At 53.2% G+C, this 20,708-nt stretch overlaps 2 protein-coding genes across 6 annotated transcripts; one reads left to right on the plus strand and one right to left on the minus strand.

Annotated features, from left to right (window-relative positions):
- Positions 1–718: 718 nt before the first annotated feature.
- On the minus strand, positions 719–8,671 carry USHBP1 (USH1 protein network component harmonin binding protein 1). 4 transcript variants are annotated; one of them, XM_059060635.2, is made up of 12 exons: positions 8,102–8,671; positions 7,860–8,008; positions 7,191–7,629; positions 5,089–5,214; positions 4,777–4,913; positions 4,465–4,605; positions 4,014–4,184; positions 3,145–3,394; positions 2,374–2,595; positions 1,573–1,679; positions 1,236–1,358; positions 719–979 (listed from the first exon to the last, which is right to left on the minus strand). In XM_059060635.2, the coding sequence occupies exons 1-12, from the start codon at positions 8,153–8,155 to the stop codon at positions 790–792; spliced, it is 2,109 nt and encodes a 702-aa protein (XP_058916618.1). In that variant the 5' UTR covers positions 8,156–8,671; the 3' UTR covers positions 719–789. The 4 variants fall into 4 exon arrangements, with proteins under 4 accessions (XP_058916618.1, XP_066888522.1, XP_066888524.1 ...); XM_067032421.1 differs by having other exon boundaries at positions 4,014–4,226; positions 8,102–8,634; XM_067032423.1 differs by lacking the exon at positions 1,573–1,679 and having other exon boundaries at positions 8,102–8,656.
- A 3,028-nt stretch (positions 8,672–11,699) lies between these two features.
- BABAM1 (BRISC and BRCA1 A complex member 1) lies at positions 11,700–19,656 on the plus strand. Of its 2 annotated transcripts, none has more exons than XM_067032424.1 (10): positions 11,700–11,881; positions 12,168–12,294; positions 12,797–13,135; positions 14,349–14,407; positions 15,001–15,121; positions 15,203–15,281; positions 16,015–16,039; positions 17,785–17,914; positions 18,095–18,181; positions 19,151–19,656. In XM_067032424.1, the coding sequence occupies exons 3-10, from the start codon at positions 12,848–12,850 to the stop codon at positions 19,352–19,354; spliced, it is 993 nt and encodes a 330-aa protein (XP_066888525.1). In that variant the 5' UTR covers positions 11,700–11,881; positions 12,168–12,294; positions 12,797–12,847; the 3' UTR covers positions 19,355–19,656. The 2 variants fall into 2 exon arrangements, with proteins under 2 accessions (XP_066888525.1, XP_058917831.1); XM_059061848.2 differs by having other exon boundaries at positions 11,741–11,881; positions 12,206–12,294.
- Positions 19,657–20,708: the final 1,052 nt, after the last annotated feature.

Raw genomic sequence — 20,708 nt, forward strand, 5'->3', positions numbered from 1 at the left:
ACACCTCCCACAGCTCCCATCTGTGGCAGGTGAAAGACAACTTCTCAGCCTGGCCAAGGTCCATCGAGGCCCTGGAGGGCAGTGTGCCTCTTTGCCCACCATTAGCACCTCTCTGAGTTCCTCATCAACAGCTGTACAAACCCCCTGCAGCTTTTCTTCCCTTTGCTTTGCTCACCACCCAGAGGCCCTTTACCTTAGCTCCACATTCTTTGAATGCAAATTCCAAAGCCACCTCTCATTCCTCCTCCCTCCACTTTCACTCAGGGAGCAATGCTCTTCCAGCTAATGATCCACACCCTGAACTGTTCAGGCTTCAGTCTTCCTGCTGGGTTATGGGTATCTTCCTCTTGGGAACATCTGCCAGGCCAAACCCAGCATTTCCCTGGGAAGGAGGTGCTCAGGGGAAGGTGTGCCCTGCCCCAGTGGACTCCTCCCTGGGCTTCTGGAGGCAGATAAGGGTTGGAATTTCATCTCTGGCTATGTAACCTCACTGAACCCTGAATCCCCCCAGCCAGCCCTGGGGATCCTGTCCCCACAGCCCAAGCTGCTTCTGGTATGACCCTGCTGACATGTCTCTTCACATGCCACATGGTGTCAGGCCAAAGATAGCAAGTTTATCTCAAATGTCTGACCACTATCAAGCCCCAGACACCCAGGTATCAGCCCCCATCACACCAAACACGCCTCAACATGCAAAGTCATGCCACATGACATAACATCACTCCAGAACAGTTTATGACATGACCTGCCATAACTATCTGGCACGTCCAGACACAACCAGAGCAAGGCTTATAGAAAGGACCCCCCTGGCCGGGGAGGCAGGCAGGGCGGTCTGGGCCTCCCCAGGGCCCTGGCAGTGGCTTCCAGCACTGCCAGCTCCTCTGCCTGTCGGGCTTCCATTAGTGCCACCTGCTGCTCCAGCTTCCGCCGTTGCTCTTCCTGCTTCCGGTGGGCACCACGGAAGGCCATGACCAGGGCACTGGAGGGAGTAGGAGGATGAGCCAGGAAACAGCCCCCCATTCCACCCAAGACAGGGGCTATGTACTCCCAGCCCCAGACAGGAGCTCTTTGAGATTGGGTCTTCCTGGGGTCCCAGAATCACTCAGCAGGGGCTGACACACATCAGGCACCAGAGGAGGTGTGGAATGGATTGAAGCTGCCACCCACCTTACAGGGGGGAAGCTGAGGCCCAGGGAGAGCCAGGGATGCTTCTGAGGTCACATAGGGGGACCCACCTGTGAGCTTTGCATAAATCCCTGTTCAGCTCAGTACTCTGAGCACGTCTGGCTCGCCCCTTCTGAGCCACCTCTTCCAGCTCTTCCCGCAAGGACTGCAGCTGCTCCCGCAGGCCCAGAGCCCTGGTACAGGGGTGGGGAGAGAGAGGGGCTCACAGCCATAGCCAATCTTGTTTTCCTTCCCTCCTCCCACCCACCTGCCCAAGATGTTTCCATGTGAACACAACTGTATGCAGGTGTATACCCAGCCCTGCACGGTATGCAACACCCCCACGGGCTCTCACATATTTCCCCTACCCAGGCCACATATCCCCCAGCACAGGACCCAGGCACACACCGGGTGAGTGATGCTGACAGTTCCTGGGCTAGCTCTTCTGGGTTCTGCACTTTGCTCACTTGGCCTCCATCAACAGCCCTGCTGCCACCAGGGACAGCCGAAGGGCCCTGTGGGAGGCAGCAGGGACGGTAGTGACACTGGCCTAGGCTGAGTGTGTGCTCAGCCCAAGTTGGACATCGAAGTTGCCCAGGTTGTTGTGGCTACAGCCCCTGCTCTCACAGAGCCCCCACTCTGGTGAGATACCCCAATAAGGGTACAGTACCCAATAAGGGTACCCCAATAAGGTACAGGGAAATAAATAATATCTTATTTTCAGGCAGTCCACGAGGACTTCCTGGAGGAGGTGATGTCTGCACTCAGACCTGTAGGAGGTTGAGGACTTAATTAGAAAAAGAGGGAAGTGACTGGTGTTCCTGGCAGGGGCACAGCACTGACAAAGCCTTGGAGGTAGGAGAGATGATTCAAAGGAGGGTTCCAGAAGCTGCTAAGGCTTTAAGCAGAGGACAGACATGATTAGACAGTAAGGGGCAAAAAGGAAAGCCTCAGGGAGGAAGCTGGAGGGGGAAAATGAATCAGCCTGGGGGTGGGAAGGAGGAGGCACAGGTGTGACTGGAAGACACTAAATCCCTTGGGGCTTATTGGGCTAAATACCCTCAAAGAAAGAAACCTGCAGCTTAAACATTCAACTCCTTTTTGTGTGTGTAGAAATGGAAACTGAGGCTCAAAGGGGGCTATGATTAACCAGGACCACATAGCTGTAATATACTGCTATCCCTACCAGGTCCAGGCAGCGCCACTCACCTGGGACCACTCCTCTTCATCTCCACTGCTCCCACCTCCACTGCTGTCTCCACCACTGCTGTTAGCCCCACCAGTCCGGAGCTTTGCGCGCTCCCAGCGCAGCTGCTCCAGCAGGAGCACATTGGCTGGGCCCTGGGCTCGGAGGGCAGCCTCCCGCAGCTCCAGAGCCCGCTTCTCCCGCCGCACCAGCTGTAGCCGAAGCATCAGATCTGCTAGGGTCTCCTAAGAGACCAAGGAGAGGGTAGAGGGGTTACACCTCTAGGTCAATTGTTGGGAAAACTGAGGCTCTAGGAGGCGCCCACTGAGAGCAGGTCAGGCAAGAACCCCAACCCTCTCCATGATCTTGCAAGATGGGAAATATCATCCATAAAAACTACAGCTGTAGAAATGGCAGTTCAGAGAGAGCAAGTATATTAGACAAGGTCAAGTAGCAGTTCAGTGGAAGTGTCTGAGTTTCTCCAAATTCAGAACCTCAGCTTTCATGCCAGGTTATAAACCCCAGATTATGTCCCCTGCCCCTATCTCTTTTCCATAGGAGGGGCATTTTGGAAAGCCAGATTGGGAGTCTTGTGAGAAACTGAATTCCAGAGGACAAATTCCTAATCATCCCTCAAAACCCCAGCTCCAACTCTCCTCCCTCCAGGAAGCTTGTGTCCAGCCCAGCAAAACTCTCCCTTGCTACTTGGTCCCTGAATCACATCTCTCTCAGACTCAGCAAAGGGTTTGGTCCCACCAGGAAAGAGTGACACAGTGGCCACAGCCCATGTGTACCCGTGTGGCCACCAGGTCCTCCTGGATCTGCATCTTCTCCAGCCGGGGCAGGGCTGGGCCAGGCTGGGTCCCCAGAATGGCCTGCACCATGGCTTCTGCACGGGGCACAGTGGACATGGGTGCCAAGGTGGGACCAGGCTCTGGGGGAATCTTCACCAGAGCACGGCGTTCCTGAAGACGCTGGACGTAGCCCTGGAGCTGGACAGCCACCTCCTGTGGTGTGGGCCTATCCACACTGCTGCCCTCGGGGCTACAGGAAACAGAAGAGAGGCTTATGTCAACAATGCTGGGCATGGTTGTGCTAACTTCGTGCCAACCCTGGTGGGCTTCATCAGCTTCCATCTTACTGACCATGATGGGTCCTTCCTATGCCATCTATGCTGAGCATGGTCAAAACAACATGGTGGGTACCATAATGTAAACCCCAATGGGCAACATCAGCCATCAATGATGAATGATGGATGAACACCATCATGCTGACGGGCACAGTCACTCATGTTATCATGGTGGATGCCATCACACCAACCCAATGGGGACCATCACTCAACTTGCCAACCCTGTCAGGCAGCATCATGCCAACACCAGTGGGTACCAACATCAAGCCAACCCCATTAAGCTCCATCATGCCATTTCTAATCAGTTGGCACCATCATCCATCTTCATGCCAACTCTGGTGGGTCCTATACCAACCCCAATGGCTGTCACCACTGTGCCAATTTTGTTGTGTGCAACCAGCCAACTCCAGCAGGCCTCATGCCAACCATAGGAGCCATGCCAACCCAAACATGTGGCCACTTCTGGGAGCCCCATTTTCTCCAATCAGAGCCCCACTCATTGACCCACCCAGTCCCCAGTGTTCCCAGGAGTACCTTGGACGTGAATCCTGCAGTATCCCTCCATCCATGGCAGCCCCCTCTTGCACCAGAAGCCTCTGAGCTTCCTTCTCAGCCGCCTCCAAGTCATCCATGAAGGCTTCTCCTGCTCCTGAGTCTGCCTCCCGAAGAGTGAGCAAGGCCCCATATGCCTCCTCACAGTGTTCACTGTGGGACACCAGTTCTGAGCGCTCCAGGACACCCATCTTGCTGTGTAGGTGACATCCTCACTTGCTCCTGGACCCCTCACTCCTCCTCCCCCACCACCACCCCTGGGAGTTTGTAAACTCCTTCAGCACTCTTGGACTAAAATTGCCTTAAGTTAATTTCCGTGGTGAGGGAAAGTACTTTCCTGCGAGGGCTCCGTCTCTCTCTGGGGATTGGGGCTATCCTCTGAGGACACCCATTTCCCTCCCAGTCAGTGATACCATGGGCAGGGTGCACTGACCTATACTGCAAGGCTAGACGCAATGCAGTGGCCTCAGCCTCCCGCTGGCCTAGCCGCATGCTGAGGCTCTCACACCGGCCCTTGTACTCCTGGAGCACAGCTGACAGCAGACGGTTGAAGCATTTGAGCTTCTCAATGTTCCTGCCTCCAGAGGTGGGGAAGAGGCAAAGTGAGAGGCCTTGAAGGGCAGTTAGAACCCAGTTGATTTCCACCCTTCCCCACCCCACCCCAAATCCAGCTCCAGACTCCTGGATTTATAACCCAGCAGGGAGGCACCAGTGCCCTTATGAGCTCAGCATTTGTGGCTCTTACCCCTGGAGATGCTCCATCTGGGCTTCCATGATGTGCATCTCAGGGGCAAGGAGCTGGGAGGGGAGAGGCCCAAGCATCTGGCTGCTGGAATCACTCTGGAGGCGCCGGAGCAGGGGGTGAGCCAGAGAGAAGGGATCCTGCCAGAAGGAGGTGACCTGATTCACCCAAATTGTCATTGAGAGCCCAGCATCACGGGTTTAGGTCTTTTCCAACCCCAGAAGTTATTGGATCACATGACCAGGATTTGAGTCTCATGGCCCTGAATCCTAAGGATCTTAAGATCATGCATGATTTTCAGCTTCCCACACTCACTTGAGTGCCCCAGGTCTCCCCATCAGCCCCAGAGCTGCTGGAACCACTACCCGAGCCGCCTGCTTGGTCACAGGAGAGAGGTGGGAAGGGCTTCAGCCTCAGCAGGGAATCCTCCAGCTCCTGGACCTGTGGGGGATGGGGGATGTCAGGCCTGGGTGCTCAGACCACCCACCATCCTTCCCTAAGACCTGTTCCTGGAGCAGTGGCAAGAGCCCCATGTGGAAGGTAGGACCCCCCAGACACTCATCCTGCCAAACCCCTCCCTGTATGACCTTGCACAAGTCACTCAGCCACTCAAGACTTCTCTTTCCTTAGACATACAGATGGCCGACAGGTACATGAAAAGACGCTCAACATCACTGATCCTTAGGGAAATGCAAATCAAAACCACAATGAGATACCACCGTACATCAGTTAGAATGGCAAGCATCAAAAAGACAAGAGATAACAAGTGTTGGCGAGGATGTGGAGAAAAGGGAACCCTCATGCACCATTGGTGAGACTGTAAATAGGTGCAGTCGCTATGGAAAAAAACCATGGCATTTCCTCAAAAGAGTAAAAATAGAATGACCACATGATCCAGCAATTCCACTTCTGGGTATTTATCCAAAAGAAACCAAAACACTAACTCGAAAAGACATCTGTACCCTCATGTTCACTGCAGCATTATTTACAAGAGCCAAGACATGGAAGCAACCTAAGTGTCCACTGATGGATGAATGGATAAGAAGATGTAGTATATACACTTATACAGTGAAATATTATTCATCCGTAAAAAAAGAAACCTTGCCATTTGTGACAACATAGAAGGACCTTGAAGGCACTATGCTAAGTGAAATAAATCAGCCAGATAAAGACAAATACTGTATATACTCACTTATATGTGGAGTCTAAAGTAAAACAAGGGAATTCCCTGGCAGTCCAGTGGTTAGGACTCAGTGCTTTTACTGCAGTCACCTGGGGTTCAATCTCTGCTTGGGGAACTGAGATCCCGCAAGTCATGCGGCCCGGCATAAATCAATCAATCAAAATTTTAAAAAATTGAACTCACAGATACAGAGAACAGATTGGTGGTTGCCAGAGGTGGGGGTTAAAGGGTGGGTAAATTTTTTTAAAAAAAGACTTCTCTTTCCCAGCTGGTAAATGTGCTCCACTCTTAGGGAAATGAGCCCCACTCCTCGTGATGGGCTCCCGCAACCCCAAGTCTCACCTCCTGTGTCCCTCCTACCTTGACATCCCCTGGGCTCTGGACTTGGACACAGAACTGTCCCTTTAATGGCCCCGTGTGGGTGGCTCATGGCATTTTGAGCTGATCAAGGCCCAAACAACTCTGGTCTCCCTCCCACCAAACCTGCCCCTCCCGCAGGTTCCCTATGTCTTACTTCCAGTCTCCTAGGCTCCCAACCCAGGGCTCGTCCTCAACCCCTCTCCAGCTTTCACACCCCACCTGCCAGCTCCACCTTCAGCATCACCCAGAATCTGCCCACTTCTTACCACCTCCACAGCTTCCATCCCTTACATGTCTGGACCAGTGCCTCCTCCTGGATCTCCAACATTCCAGCCTCTCCCTCCACTAGCTGTTCCTCCCACAATGGCGAGAGGGCGCCTGTGAATGCCTGCATCAGATTTCCACCCTTGCTTGCTTGGAACCCTCTGTGGCTCCCACCTCACTCAGAGCAAAATCTGAAATCCTCCCTGCAGCCCGCAAGGCACTCCAGGATCTGCTCCCACCACCTCCGTACCCTTGTCTCCTCCTGCTCAGCACCACACTGGCCTCCTCATTGTTCGTTGAACACAGTAGTTACACTCCAACCTCAGGGCCTTTGCATATGCTGTTCCCTTTGCCTGGAACGCTCTTCCCCAGCTCCTTGCATGATTCCTCCCTTGCCCCCCTGTGGTCTTTATTCAAGTGTCACCGCCTCCTCACTGGGCCTCTCTGATCACCTTAACTAAGGTTGCAAGGGACCTTTGTGTCTTTGGGGTTCAGCAGCCAAGCTTCCACAACAGCTTTACAAATGAACAAATGATTGAATGTGTCCTACAACAGGCCTGCTGCCTCCCTCCCACCAGGGAGCCCTGGGAGGCAGGCCTGCCCCACTCACCTCTCTCTGCAGCATCTCCTTCTCAGCCTGGAAGGCCTTCAGGGAGTTCTGTGTGCGGATCAGCTCGTCCTCACGGCTGCCCAGGGCCAAACGCAGCCAGGCGTTTCTTTCAGTCAATCGGGCTGCATCCCACTGGCAGCTCCCAGCCTGCTCCTCCTCCAAGCAGGCCTTTGGTCCCCCCTCGCTTCTGTCCTTTGCCTCTAACGGCCCAGGACATTTTGGGGGCTGGTGGCGCCAGGCAGCAGCAGCCGCTTCCAGAGAGCTCAGAGCTTGCTGGAGAGTCTGAAACACGTCAGGGTCTCTGGGTCCAGAGGGGACATTCTCCCTGTCCTGTGGGGCTGCCTCTGGGGCCTGGTAGGCTTCCTGGACAAGCTCATAGGACCCCTCGGGGGCTGGAGCAGGTCCCCTGCTAGAGTCCCCATCAACTTCTTTGTCAGTCCTGTGAAGAGGTGAGAGATGGAAAGTTCTGGAAATGGGGTCATTTGGGGTAGCTAACACAAAGAGGCTTTGTAACAAGGCTGGGGCTGCATCATGCAGGGCCTTGAAAGTCAGACTGAGGGCAATGGGAGCCATGGCATGTGTGTGAGTAGGGGAGGGACATAAACAGATCTGTGGGTGGGAAAGATGTACCAGGCCTGTAGTGGAGGACACAGACCAAGTGTGCTTTACCTGCTCTCCAGGCCCTGCCCTTTGGCCTCCGCCTCAGGACCCAAGGGCTCTGGCTTGCAGCTATGCTGAGATGGCACAGGGCCCGGCTCGGAGCTCCCACTGGCTGCCTCAGCCTCTTCTGAACTCTCTGCCACAGGGTCCAGCTCACCCTGCAAATGATCCCCAGAGCTGAGCTCTGAGCCAGGCAGGTCTGGGCCCTGGGTCTCGCAGAGTTGGGTGTGGCAGGGAGGGGGGACACTTACGGGCAGAGCGTGCCTCCCTCGCCGGCTTCGGGGCCGTGTGGCCCTGGCACTCATTGTTATCCAGAAATCAGTGTCCTCTGAATCCTCCTCCTTCCTCACCCCCTAAAACCACGACCTGATCTCAGCTCAAAGCAAATGATAGCCTCAATTTCCTGTTCTGTGGTATAGGCATTGATTTCACTTCTCCGAAAGGATCTTGAGTTAGCAATGTTGATGTGGCACATTTGAATGCCTCCCTTGATGGTCAGCTCACAACCTCTCAAGTTTGCCCTCACCTCTTCTTTCTTTTCTGCCTCCTTTATTTTTCACTACCTCTTTGCTCCCCTCCCTCCCCTATCTGGGCTTGGGACAAGGACTTCAACAGTCCTCTCTCCTCCCCAGGGCTCTCCTGAACCAGAGGTTCCAATCCTGGGGTTTGGTCCCCTCAGCCCGCTCTAATTCCCTGTTCTTCTGGGGGCACCTTGGTCAGAAAACCAAGTCCCTGGACACTCTTGGGGTCACTCTGGCCACTGACTACTCAGGCCTGGTCTGGCCAAGGCCAGCCTGGGAGGGGCCAGGAAACAGGAAGCCCACTCCCTAGACATGTGACTTGTTATTGTGCAGTTTCCTCTTCAAGGACAGCGGCTTCCTCCAGCCCCAGCAGGAGGACACATGTCCAGCTCCCACGATGTCAGTCCCGTCTCGCCTCTGCTTCCAAGCCTATGGCTCCTCCATCTCTAACCCTTGGATTTTATTTCTCGGAAGCTAGAATGCTCCCCTGGGCTGATGCTCTCCATCTGGCTCCCCTGTGAACTTCTTTCCTCTGCCTATCCCTTCAGTGTCAGGGTCAGGGTCAGAGTTCTCATTCCACTTCAAGTCACAGACAGACCTGGGATTGGTACCCCTGAGCAAGTGATGGTCCCCTCTGAGCCTCAATTTCTATATCTTCCTACAGTGTCACGGGAGTTTGTTGTGTTTTTTTCAAAACAAACAACTTTTTATTGAAGTATAGTTGATTTACAATGTTGTATTAGTTTAAGGTGTAAAACAAAAGTAATTTTATTCTTTTCATTCCTTTTTATTCTTTTTCAGGTTTTTTCCATTATAGGTTATTGCAGGATATTGAATATAGTTCCCTGTGCCATACATAGGTCCTTGTTTTGTTTGTTTGTTTGTTTGTTTTTGAGGTACGCGGGCCTCTCACTGTTGTGGCCTCTCCTGCTGCGGAGCACAGGCTCCAGACGCGCAGGCTCAGCGGCCCTGGCTCACGGGCCCAGCCGCTCCGCGGCATGTGGGATCTTCCCGGACCAGAGCACGAACCCGTGTCCCCTGCATCGGCAGGCGGACTCTCAACCACTGCGCCTCCAGGGAAGCCCCTTGGTTTTTTAAAATCTATTTTATATACAGTAGTATGTACCTATTAATTCAAAACTCCTAATTTATCCCTCCCTCCTCCCTTCCCCTTTGGTAACCGTAAGTTTGTTTTCTTTTCTTTTTTTTGTCCCCCCTCCTTTGTTTTTCGGCCGTGCCACGCAGCTTGTGGGATCTTAGCTCCCCGACCAGGGATTGAACCCAGGCCCTCACCTGGGCCCTTGGCGGTGAGGGTGCAGAGTCCTAACCACTGGACCGCCAGGGAATTCCCAGTAACCATATTTGTTTTTTATGTCTGTGAGTCTATTTCTGTTTTGTAAATAAGTTCATTTGTATAATTTTTTTTCGATTCTACATATAGGTGATATCCTATGATATTTGTCTTTGTCTACTCACTTTACCTACATGATAATCTCTAGGTCCATCTATGTTGCTGCAAATGGCATTATTTCATTCTTTTTTATGGCTCAGTAATATTCCATAGTGTGTGTGTGTGTGTGTGTGTGTGTGTGTGTGTGTGTGTATACATATATTCCAGTGTTATGGAAAATTTAACAAGCAATTTGCACATGGCCAGTCACCATCGGGAACTGAATCATAAGGCACCCTCCTTGTTCCCTACTACCTCTCTGACCATCCCATCTCTGCTTCCTCTGCCAGCTACTGTTTCTTCTCCATAAATGCTGGATTCCTCAGAGCCCAGATGGTCCCTACATCCTGCTCATTTTTCCTGCATCCACCTCTAAAGGGCCTCCTCCTCATCTCCATCCATAGGCACAAGCCCAAGCCTCTCCTCCCCAACCTGGATACCAGCCTAGCTCCCTCCCTGGGCTCCCCAGCCATCCCTCCACTCCCTTCCCCACCAAGGCCGCAGAGATCTCACTGTTCACCTACCTGGCTCATACACCCTCCATAGCTCCCCATTGCCCTTGGGAAACATTTCAAGCTCTTCAGCCTGGCATTCAAGGTCTTTAAAAAAATTATGCCTGGGCTTCTCTGGTGGCGCAGTGGTTGGGAGTCCGCCTGCCGATGCAGGGGACGCGGGTTCGTGCCCCGGTCCGGGAAGATCCCACATGCCGTGGAGCGGCTGGGCCCGTGAGTCATGGCCGCTGAGCCTGCGCGTCCGGAGCCTGTGCTCCGCAACGGGAAAGGCCACAACAATGAGAGGCCCGCGTACCGCAAAAAAAAAAAAAAAAAAAAAAAATTATGCCTGCGGCTGACACCAATGTATACTCCACACTCTAGCCGCTATAACCTCCTCTGTGAACAGCTGAAGTTTCTCAGTTCTCTCACACCCTGGTGCCTTTGGCCATGCCTTAACCTCTGCCTGAAACACATCTTCCTTCCTTCTGCACTTCTGTGTAAACTGTGCAGAGCCTGGGATAGCCTGAATCTTCCTGGTCCCACTGACAGAAGCTATGAGGCTGAATCTTCCTGTTTCTGTGTCCCCAAAGGTAGTAGCGAGAGAAGTTGCAATTCTCTGACTTGGGGGTACCCGGGGCATTGAAATTCTCACTCTTAGTTTCTGCTCTGGCCGTGTTAACCTGTGAGAGGTTCCACCACTCCAAGGCTCTTCAAAGCCTCCAGACTTTTGCCCAGGCGGTTCTTTCTGCCTGGAATGACCTTCCTCCTCTTGTTTTTTCTAGCAAAAATTCTCCATCCTTCAAGGCTCATTTTCCACAGCCCCTCAGGGCTGTCACCGAACCAGAGCCTGGCTGATGTGGACAGGCTTAGCAGACTTTAACAAATAAAGAAACTGAGGCTCAGTTTTTAAATGGTTATGGAGCTGAAGGGAGAAGTGTGCACGAAGAAGGAAGGGTGGTTTGAAATAGTTCTGGCTTAGCATTTTTTATTTTTTGCAAATATTTGTTAAATAAGGAGCAGAATTAAATAATTGGGAGGGCCCTTGGGCTCTGGACCCCGCCCACCTCTGCCGCAAAAACCCCTCACTGAGGTTCAGTCAACTCTATTAATCACCAATCAGCCCCACCTCTTCTAAATCCCACCCAACTCAGTCCCGCTACGTTTAATCACACTGCAAACTAGGACTTCTCCATCTTTCTGAGCCTACCCATTGAAAGCCCAACTCCACTCTGCCTCGTTACGGTAGAAACGCTAACCCGCGCAGTCCGAATCTGCCAGAAACATAAAAGCTCCGCCTTATCTGACTTTAGCCAGTCACATTTCAGATCCCGCCCCCCTCAGCTCCGCTCCAGTCTATCACAATCCAAACCCTACCTCCTAGAACAGTATCAGCCTATCAGCTCCAAGGCTCTCCAGCCTGGTCCCATACATCTCTCCTCTAGGCCTGCGGCCTGCTGAACTACGTTTCCCAGGAGGTGTGGCGGCCGCGCCGTACCATTTCCGGCTGGTAAAGATGGCGGCTTCCTAGCGAGTCGGCAGCTGAGTTGGACGGAGGCTCACGCCACGGTGAGCAGGAGTTGGGTGGTGAAAGCGTGCGGCATCCGTCCCTAGAGGCCCAACTTCCCTAGCCCCAGAAATTCAGCCCCTCACTTGCCCTGAGGCTTCCACCTTCAGCTCTGGTTTCTCCTGCAGTCTAGCCTCCATCCGTCTTGCTGCAGCTAAGCTTTGTTTTCCTTAGAGGTTGTGGGAACTGCAAGGCTCAGAGACCATCCCCGGCAGCCCGTCCCCGGCAGCCCGCACCCATTGTCCAGATGGGCAAACTATTCCACTAACGTCCTGTTTTTCCTCAAAGGCATTGTAATACCAGATCTGCTCCCCTTCCGTGTGCAGACACCCCCTAGGCAGCCAGCGCTCCACTGCGGAGGAGGGAACCCTAGAAGTTATTATTCTTTTATTCACCGAGACGTCTTCAGTTTCAGGTAACAAAAACCCCAACTCAATCTGGTTTAAGCAAGAAAGGGAATTTAGGCATAGCTGGATTCAGGTGCTCAGAAGTGTATCTGTCGTTTTTTGGGTGAGCATCACTACAGGCAAGCTCTGTTTTCCTTCTCGGAGGCAACAGAGGCTCCCAGTAGCTCTCGACTTGTAACTTCCCATCTTTGCAACTCTGACGAGTTCCTTTTCTCTAACAGCACTATTGGAAGTCTCAGAGCTGCCCCTCACTGGCGTGTGTTGGGTCATGTCCCTAACTCTGAGCCATTCACAGTGGCTCAGCAGCCAAAACGGGGAGGGGAGGGGTTAGCCCTACAGAAAAAAATTGGGAGACTGTTATCTCGGGTCAGAGTGGATGCTGGGCTGATAAGTGTTAAAGGCACCCATCCTACAGATGAGGAAACTGAGGCCCTGAGAGGAGTTACTCTAAGTAAGCGACTCATGCCCTGTTCTCCTGCCCAGTAACCAAATGCTTTTAAAACCCCTAAGGGAAGGATCCTGGCTTCCCCCATACCTGCTCCATCCAGCCACTCAGGAGCCATGGAGGTGGCGGAGCCCAGCAGTCCCACTGAAGAGGAGGAGGAGGAGGAAGAGGAGCAGTCAGCTGAGCCCAGACCCCGCACTCGCTCCAACCCTGAGGGGGCGGAGGACCGGGCGCTGGGGGCCCAGGCCAGTGTGGGCAGCCGCAGCGAGGGTGAGGGTGAGGCGGCCAGTGCTGACGACGGGACCGCCAACCCTCCCGGAGCCGGTCCCAAGCCGTGGCAGGTGCCTCCACCAGCCCCAGAGGTCCAGGTGCGGACGCCAAGGGTCAACTGTCCAGAGAAAGTGGTAAGTGAGGGGCCTGACCAGTGACTTCGACGTGTTAGGGAACCTTGGGGTACACATCGTCTTTTAGGATCCACTCTGGAAAACAGTCCCTTTGTTCTAGTCTCCTAGGGCTGCCACAACATGTTATCACAAACTCGATGGCTTAAAACAGAAATTCATTTTCTCACAGTTCCAGATGCCAGAAGTCTGAAATGAACGTGTCACGTTCCCTCTGCAGGCTCTAGGGGAGGAGGCTTCCTTGACTCTTCCAGCCTCTGGTGGCTCCAGTCGTTCCTTGGCTTGTGGCTGCATCACTGCAATCTCTGTCTCCGTCTTTACATAGCCTTCCCCTCTGTGTCTTGCAGTCTTCTCTTTTCTTTTCTTTCTTTCTTTCTTTTTTTTTTTTTGGCCGAGCAGCATGCGGGATCTCAGTTCCCTGACCAGGGATCGAACCCAAACCCATGCCCCCTGCAGTGGAAGCGCAGAGTCTTAATCACTGGACCTCCAGGAAAGTCCCCAGTCTTTTCTTTTATAAGGACACTTGTTCTTAGATCAGAATGATCTTATCTCAAGATCTTTACCTTAATTGCATCAGCAAAGACCCTAATTCCAAATAAATTCACATTCTGAGGTTCCAGGTGGATATATCTTTTAAATTTATTTATCTTTGGCTGCATTGGGTCTGTTGCTGCGTGCAAACTTTCTCTAGTTGCGGCGAGCGGGGGCTTCTCTTCGTTGCAGTGTGCAGTCTTCTCATTGTGGAGGCTTCTCTTGTTGTGGAGCACAGGCTCTAGGCGTGCGGGCTCAGTAGTTGTGGCAGACGGGCTTAGTTGCTCCGCGGCATGTGGAATCTTCCCGGACCAGGGCTTGAACCCGTGTCCCCTGCCTTGGCAGGCAGATTCCTAACCACCGCGCCACCAGGGAAGTCCCAGGTGGATATGTCTTTTAGAGAGCCACAAGTCATCCCACTATTCCCTTGTTTTCTTGTTTCTGTGTTAAATGTTCTCTGGTTTGTTTGTTCACTCATCAACCTGGACTCCTAGTCCAGTGCTCTTTTCCCTCAGCTGCCTCCTTCTAAAGTGGATGGCTTGGCTGGGAATTGGGGGTCATCATATGGCCTTTTCCAATGGGGCTGCTTGGAGAGGGCCAGCAGAGTGGCATGGGGGCCTGCATTAATGTTCAGTTGCCAGGTGCTGCTAGTCACAGCTCTCACCACCCTTCAACTTCATTGCAGATCATCTGCCTGGACCTGTCAGAGGAAATGTCGCTGCCAAAGCTGGAGTCATTAAATAGGTGAGAGGGATATTTGGGGGCTTGAGCTTGCAGCCATGGCTGGGAAGGGCCCAGCCCAAAAAACACAGGGCCGTCTCTCTCAGACTCACCCCCGGGGCCTGGCGGTATTGGAGAGTAGCAATGATAACTGGTAATGATACAGCTGTGGACCATTGGGGCTCTGTTCTAAGCACTTGAGAGCTATCACACGGCACCCAGGTCACAGCCATGACTTGCAAACTCCAAGAAGCAAAATGGCTTGCCCGAGGCCTCCCAGCAAATGGGCAGAGCCAGATTCAGACCAAGGCCTGGCTGACTCCAAAACCCTTGTCCCTGAGCAGCTAAGTCTCACTGGGGTCAGGCCGCAGGGCCTGGATGGGGCCTGAGGACGAGCCCGCCTTCCCCTCCCTGGCGCTCGTGATGACCCGCGGCTGAGCAAAGGTGGGGTGCCTCCCACAGATCAGATGTGAGACCCAGGCTGGCCAGAGGGACCCATCGGAGAGGGCAAGAGCTGGAGAGGGGTCAGCTAGGCTGGGTTTGCAGCTGGGCTCTGCCGCCCCCACTGCCACATGACCTGGGCCTTAACTACCCGGTCACTCTCTGGCCCTCCCCAGCTCCAAAACCAATGCCCTCAACGTCTCCCAGAAAATGATCGAGATGTTCGTGCGGACAAAACACAAGATTGACAAGAGCCACGAGTTCGCGCTGGTGGTGGTGAACGATGACACTGCCTGGGTGAGGCTGGGGCAGAGCTGGGTGCCCTGGGGTCCCCTGGGGCTGAGGGAGCACCTTGCTGAGTCCCATGCTTCCCTGCAGCTGTCCGGCCTGACCTCTGATCCCCGAGAACTCTGCAGCTGCCTCTACGACCTGGAGACGGCCTCCTGCTCCACCTTCAGTATCCTTTCCACGCAGGGAGCCCCGGGGAGTGGCCTGGCTCAGCCTGGCTCAGGTCTAGATCCCAGCTCTGCCACATCAGGCTTGGGCCAGCCACGCCTCTGAGCCTCAGTTTCTTCATCTGTAAATTGAGAGCCACAAAACCTCCTATCCCACAGGGTCGCTGTGAAGATAAAGTCAGAATACAGAAGCAAAAACAGCTGATTTGGACTCTGGATGTCAAAAATGCATCCACTTGGGGAACACTTCATGAAGGGCTAAGTACACAGTCAGTGCTCAGCAAGTGGCCATATGTAACTGAAAAGTCACAGTCATTGCTACAGCCCCTTCAACCTGGGCATAGCACATTTTATATTAACTTGAACATTAAAGGCTCACTGCAGCCCAGAACTTAAATATAATATGATCCCTATGAGTTACAAAGAAAACAGTAATGATGGAAGGGGGACAGGGACACTCATGGCTCTTTCTTTGTGAGGAGAATGGCCCTAGCCTTGAGGGAAAGGGGGCTTTGAATCACTAAGGGCCTTCAGGGCATCTGATGCCAGCCCCCTAGTTCATGATCTGTGCTGAGGGAAAACAGGCTCAGAGAGGGCAAGCTACTGGGACAGGGTCACACAGCATGTGTCCTGGCAACCGGCTCAGAGGCACCTGCGCTCTCCCGGCATCAGGAGGGAAGCCATCCACCCCTGTCCACCCATGCACTGCTCTGCTCTCCTTAGCATTCCCACCAGATCTGGAAGGTCTCTTCAGCCTCATGTAAGTCCCCCATGGGGAAATTATTGTTCACCTTTGAAGAGAAGAACCCCTTCTGGGTAAAAGCTCCAAACAGCCCAGAAATAGTCCTTTAGGGAGGCCTAAAGCCTTCCTTTCTCATCCTTTCTCCCTGGAACAATTGCTCACTTATCTGGAAGCATTTTTGCAGAAGAAGTTCCTTCTCACATCTCGTCCTCTGTGTTATTCTCTGACAGCCCAGTGGTTCTCCACTACTTTCTTATTGATTGATTGATTGATTGACTGCTACGCTGGGTCTTTGTAGCTGCGTGCAGGCTTTCTCTAGTTACGGCAAGCGGGGGCTACTCTTTGTTGCAGTGCACAGGCTTCTCATTGCAGTGGCCTCTCTTGCTGCAGAGCATGAGCTCTAGGCACATGGGCTTCAGCATTTGCAGCACGCAGGCCCTAGAGCACATGGGCTTCAGTAGTTGCAATGCATGGGCTCATTAGTTGTGGTGTGCAGGCTCAGTAGTTGTGGTGCATGGGCTTAGTTGCTCCGCGGCATGTGGGATCTCCCCAGACCAGGGATCAAACCCGTGTCCCCTGCATTGGTAGGCGGATTCTTAACCACTGGACCACCAGGAAAGTCCCTCCACTACTTTTTTTTAAACTGGAGGCAGCCAACTTTTTCTTTAAAGGACCAAATAGTAAATATTTTTGACTTTGTTGGCCACATTGTCTCTGTCTTGGTAACCAGACTCTGCCCATTTTAATTAGAAAGCAGCCACAGACCGTAGGTACGAAAGTGGGCGTGGCCATGTGCCAATAAAACTTTATTTGCAGGCACAAATTTGAATTTCACATTTCTGATTGTCACAAAATATTCTCCTTTTGGTTTTCTTTCTTCCCAACCGTTTAAAAATGAAAAAGGTTCTTAGCTTGTCGGCCCACGTATTCTAAGCCCTGTTTTTGCCAACCCCTTGATGGTGGCCAAGGAGTTTGTTTTGCCCAACTCAGCAGATTTTGGAAGTGAATCTATGGGGTAAATTCCTAATGGAGAACAGGCTAGAGCAAGGTGGTGTGTGTTTTTAATTTTGCTAGACTTTGCCAAAGCACTTTCCCAGGAAATTAACCGTGTTTACCTCCCCCAGCACCGGGGTTGCTCACACAGCTGAAAGTTCTGCCCATTTGATAGGTGGGAAGAGGCCACATCTTATTTTGCTGTGCTTTTCTTTTCATTCATTTTTAAGCCATTCATTATTCTTTCAGTAATTTTGTCTATTTGTTCCCTTTACCTATTTTTCTAGGGGGATGTCGGCATTTTTCTTGTTGGTGATCAGATTTGTTTTTTACATATTAAGGACATTAGCCCTCTGTCTGCCTAGTGCCCTGTACTCAATGTGAGAACCATCTGTGGCTGAGTGGGGAACTGGGCACTGACTTTTCATATAAGATCTGGTCCCTGCCTCAGAGTCTCCTGGCCTGGTAGGGCAGGTCCAGCTCCACACAGTGATAGGGGATGCTCAGGATGCTGAGGGTGGCCCGAGCAGTCCCTGGCTTTGGGGTCAGCAAAACCTCTGATGGAGCAGGAGAGGTCAGGCAGAAAGGCGAAGCTGGGGAGGTGCTGGGGCAGAGAGGAACAGCATGTGGGAAGGCTCAGAGGCAACAGTGAAATTGGGAGGGGTCGGGTGGGGCCTCACATAACCCGGTGAGGAGCTGGGCTCTGAGGGTGACAATAGGGGTGTGCTACCAGGGTGTGCTCTGACCTGTTCCCCATCCCTGCTGTGCAGCCAGCAGAAGACCGAGCTGCCAGTCACAGAGAATGTGCAGACGATTCCACCACCGTACGTGGTCCGAACCATCCTGGTCTATAGTCGTCCACCCTGCCAGCCCCAGTTCTCCCTGACGGAGCCCATGAAGGTGAGGGAGGGATGCCTACAGCCAGCAGGATGATGGTTAGACACTAGGAGGGACTTCCTGACCGCAGGAGCTGGGGTGCCTAGAGTCAGCTTCCCAGAGTCTTAGGCAGTAGCTGGGGAATTGTGATCACGGGGGCATGGGGTGACCAAAGTCCCAAAGGCTGGCTTTCTCCCCCTGCAGAAAATGTTCCAGTGCCCGTATTTCTTCTTTGATGTCGTTTACATCCACAACGGCGCCGATGAGAAGGAGGAGGAGATGAGTTGGAAGGTGAGAGGCTGCTGTGGGTGTGGGTGGCAGGCAGATGTAGGTGCAGATGGGATGGCTCCGAACCCACCTGCCCCGGCCTTGAGAGAAAGGGGGCCTTTGAATCACTAAGGGGCTTCAGGGCGTGTAATGCCAGCCCCCTAGTTCATGATCTGTGCTGAGGGAAAACAGGCTCAGAGAGGGCCAGCAACTAGGCCAGGGTCTCACAGTGTGTCTCTGGCACAGTGGTACCTGGCAACAGGCTCAGAGGCACCTGTGCTCTTCTGGCATCAGGAGGAGGGAAGTCACCCGTCCCTGCCCACCCATGCAGTGCTCTGCCATTAGTCTTTTCCTTAGCGTTCCTGGTCCTGCTGGATCATGGTCATTCAACTACCATTTCCCACGTGTCTTCAGTGAACTGTTGGGACAGTGGCCCATGAGCATGTAGGGTCCTGTCCACCTCATCCCCAGCATCCCCTGCTTCTCTCTCTTCCTGCCTTCGCTTTCTCTGTGTCCTCTGCCTGGAGCACGCTTCCCTCCCTGCCTTGCCAGGCTCTGCTGGTCCTTCACATCCCAGCCCTGAACTAGTTGTGGCATCTCGAGTCGGCCACTTACCTCTCTGAGCCTCACTTTACCCAACTGTGAGCAGGGTGGTTTGAGCCCAGCTCCTACTTATACTTCAGTACCCAAACGTGAAGTCCCTACTTGGGGAAGACTTCCCTGCTCCTCAAGGTAGATCAGCATGGGGGCTGGGGTTATTGTATCTGACTGTGCCTCTCCAGACTAGGGGCTCCAGCACGGAGACCTCTTGGGGTCCCTAGTACTGAGTGGGTGGCAGGAAATGTTTGCTGAATGTGGGAATGTTTTCTGCCTCGCAAACTCCTCTTTACTCTTCGGAACCCATTCCTGAGGCCCCCTCCTGGGAGGCCCTCCAGGACAGGGAGGGCCTGTCAGGGGAACCTCTGCCTGAACAGCCCTTCCTTGGCCCCATAGGACATGTTTGCCTTCATGGGAAGCCTGGATACCAAGGGTACCAGCTATAAGTACGAGGTGGCGCTGGCTGGGCCAGCCCTTGAGCTGCACAACTGTATGGCCAAGCTTCTGGCTCACCCACTGCAGCGGCCCTGCCAAAGCCATGCCTCCTACAGCCTGCTGGAGGAGGACGATGAAGCCGCCGAGGTTGAGGCCACTGTCTGAACCATCCCTGTACATCCAACCTTCTAGTACGATGAAACACTTGGCCGAGAATGCTGGTTCTCACACTGGGCTCTGTGGGACCCCCAGAGGGAGGTCTAGGAGGTATCCAGGGCACCTGGGGAGCCCTGAAGGAAACCTAGGGCTCCAGGAAGCATCCCAGGGACTCTGGACACCCATTCCCTATGTTTCCCAGCCCATATCCCACTCCCAGTTTTTCAGTTGTGATTCTTGTTGTGCTCTGTGTGATTTTTGTCATGAAAATAAAAATCTGAGAATCCCTAACCCAGGTCCACAACAATCAACTTCTGTTCATTGGAATCTTTTTCGTTGCAAGTGACAGAAAACCCACCCACTGAGCAGAAAGGAGAATGGCTTGGTTCTTGTGGATAAGAAGCCATGGTGCAGCTTCAGGCTTTGCTGTATCCAGGTGCTCTGACATTGCCATTGGGGAGGGCTGAAATACCCTGCATGGTTGGTGTTCAGTGTGCCCTGCTTTCCTCCCAACCCGTGGAAAGGGGTGAGATGGCTGTGACTGCTCCCCAAATCCCAACCCAGGTGAAGTGAGGGCTCTCCCAGCACCCCTTATGACTGGCCTTGCCTAGGTCATGTAACCTTGCATTGGGCCAGTCATGGGCCAGAGCTGTGGTACACTCTGATTGGCCAGGGCTCCCATCAAGCTTCTCTGGGAAGGGAGGTTTATAGTTCCATCAGGAAATTGTGTGGGTGCTCCCCAGAGGAAGGGAGACAGATGTAACAGGTGCATCACTCAACTATTTTACTGGATGATGAGCAATTGTGAAAAAAAGCTTACCAGCTAGGTTTTCTCAGTTCCTTATCAAACGAAAATAGCTTTATCGAGAAACAGCTTTTCCTTCCCATGAGGATTTATTAGGCACCTGTGTGCCAGGCCCCTCGTTCAACTTCACACCAGCCTGGAAAGGATTATTCTCCCATTTTGCATGTGGGGAAACTAGAGCCCTAAGAGGCCCGGGGCTCCAAAGTAATGGACTCCCGACTGCGGAACTGAAAATGGGCAACACAGAGCCACTGCAGGAGGGAGCTATTAATTGAAGCCTAACATACTATCAGGGCTGCGTGCGCTAATGGAGCCTGCCTCGGCAGATGGTTCTGGAAGACCTGATGCCTTGTGGGCACCATCGGGTCCCGGGTGGGTCCCCGGAGCGTAGCTCCACCCCCTCCATCAGGCTGTGTTACTGTTTACACGGTTTTGAGAGATAACGAGATAACGGCACACACGACGACCTCCACCCTAACCCCTCCACCCTAACCGGGCCCTTATCGGCTGCCCCTAGCCCTGCCTGGGCACTACTTGGTGTCGCAGGCTTGGGCCAGC

This window comes from Kogia breviceps, chromosome 4 (assembly GCF_026419965.1).
Source record: "Kogia breviceps isolate mKogBre1 chromosome 4, mKogBre1 haplotype 1, whole genome shotgun sequence".
NCBI classification, from domain to species: Eukaryota; Metazoa; Chordata; class Mammalia; order Artiodactyla; family Physeteridae; genus Kogia; species Kogia breviceps.

Coding starts and splice junctions, on each gene's coding strand:
- USHBP1 (XM_067032421.1), bottom strand. CDS start 8,155: ATGAGTGCCAGGGCCACACGGCCCCGAAGCCGGCGAGGGAGGCACGCT. Junction 5,215..7,190: donor AGGAGATGCTGCAGAGAGAG/GTGAGTGGGGCA, acceptor CATCCCCCACAG/GTCCAGGAGCTGGAGGATTC. Junction 2,596..3,144: donor AGGACCTGGTGGCCACACGG/GTACACATGGGC, acceptor TTGGTCTCTTAG/GAGACCCTAGCAGATCTGAT.
- BABAM1 (XM_067032424.1), top strand. CDS start 12,848: ATGGAGGTGGCGGAGCCCAGCAGTCCCACTGAAGAGGAGGAGGAGGAG. Junction 14,408..15,000: donor AAGCTGGAGTCATTAAATAG/GTGAGAGGGATA, acceptor GGCCCTCCCCAG/CTCCAAAACCAATGCCCTCA. Junction 15,122..15,202: donor TGAACGATGACACTGCCTGG/GTGAGGCTGGGG, acceptor GCTTCCCTGCAG/CTGTCCGGCCTGACCTCTGA.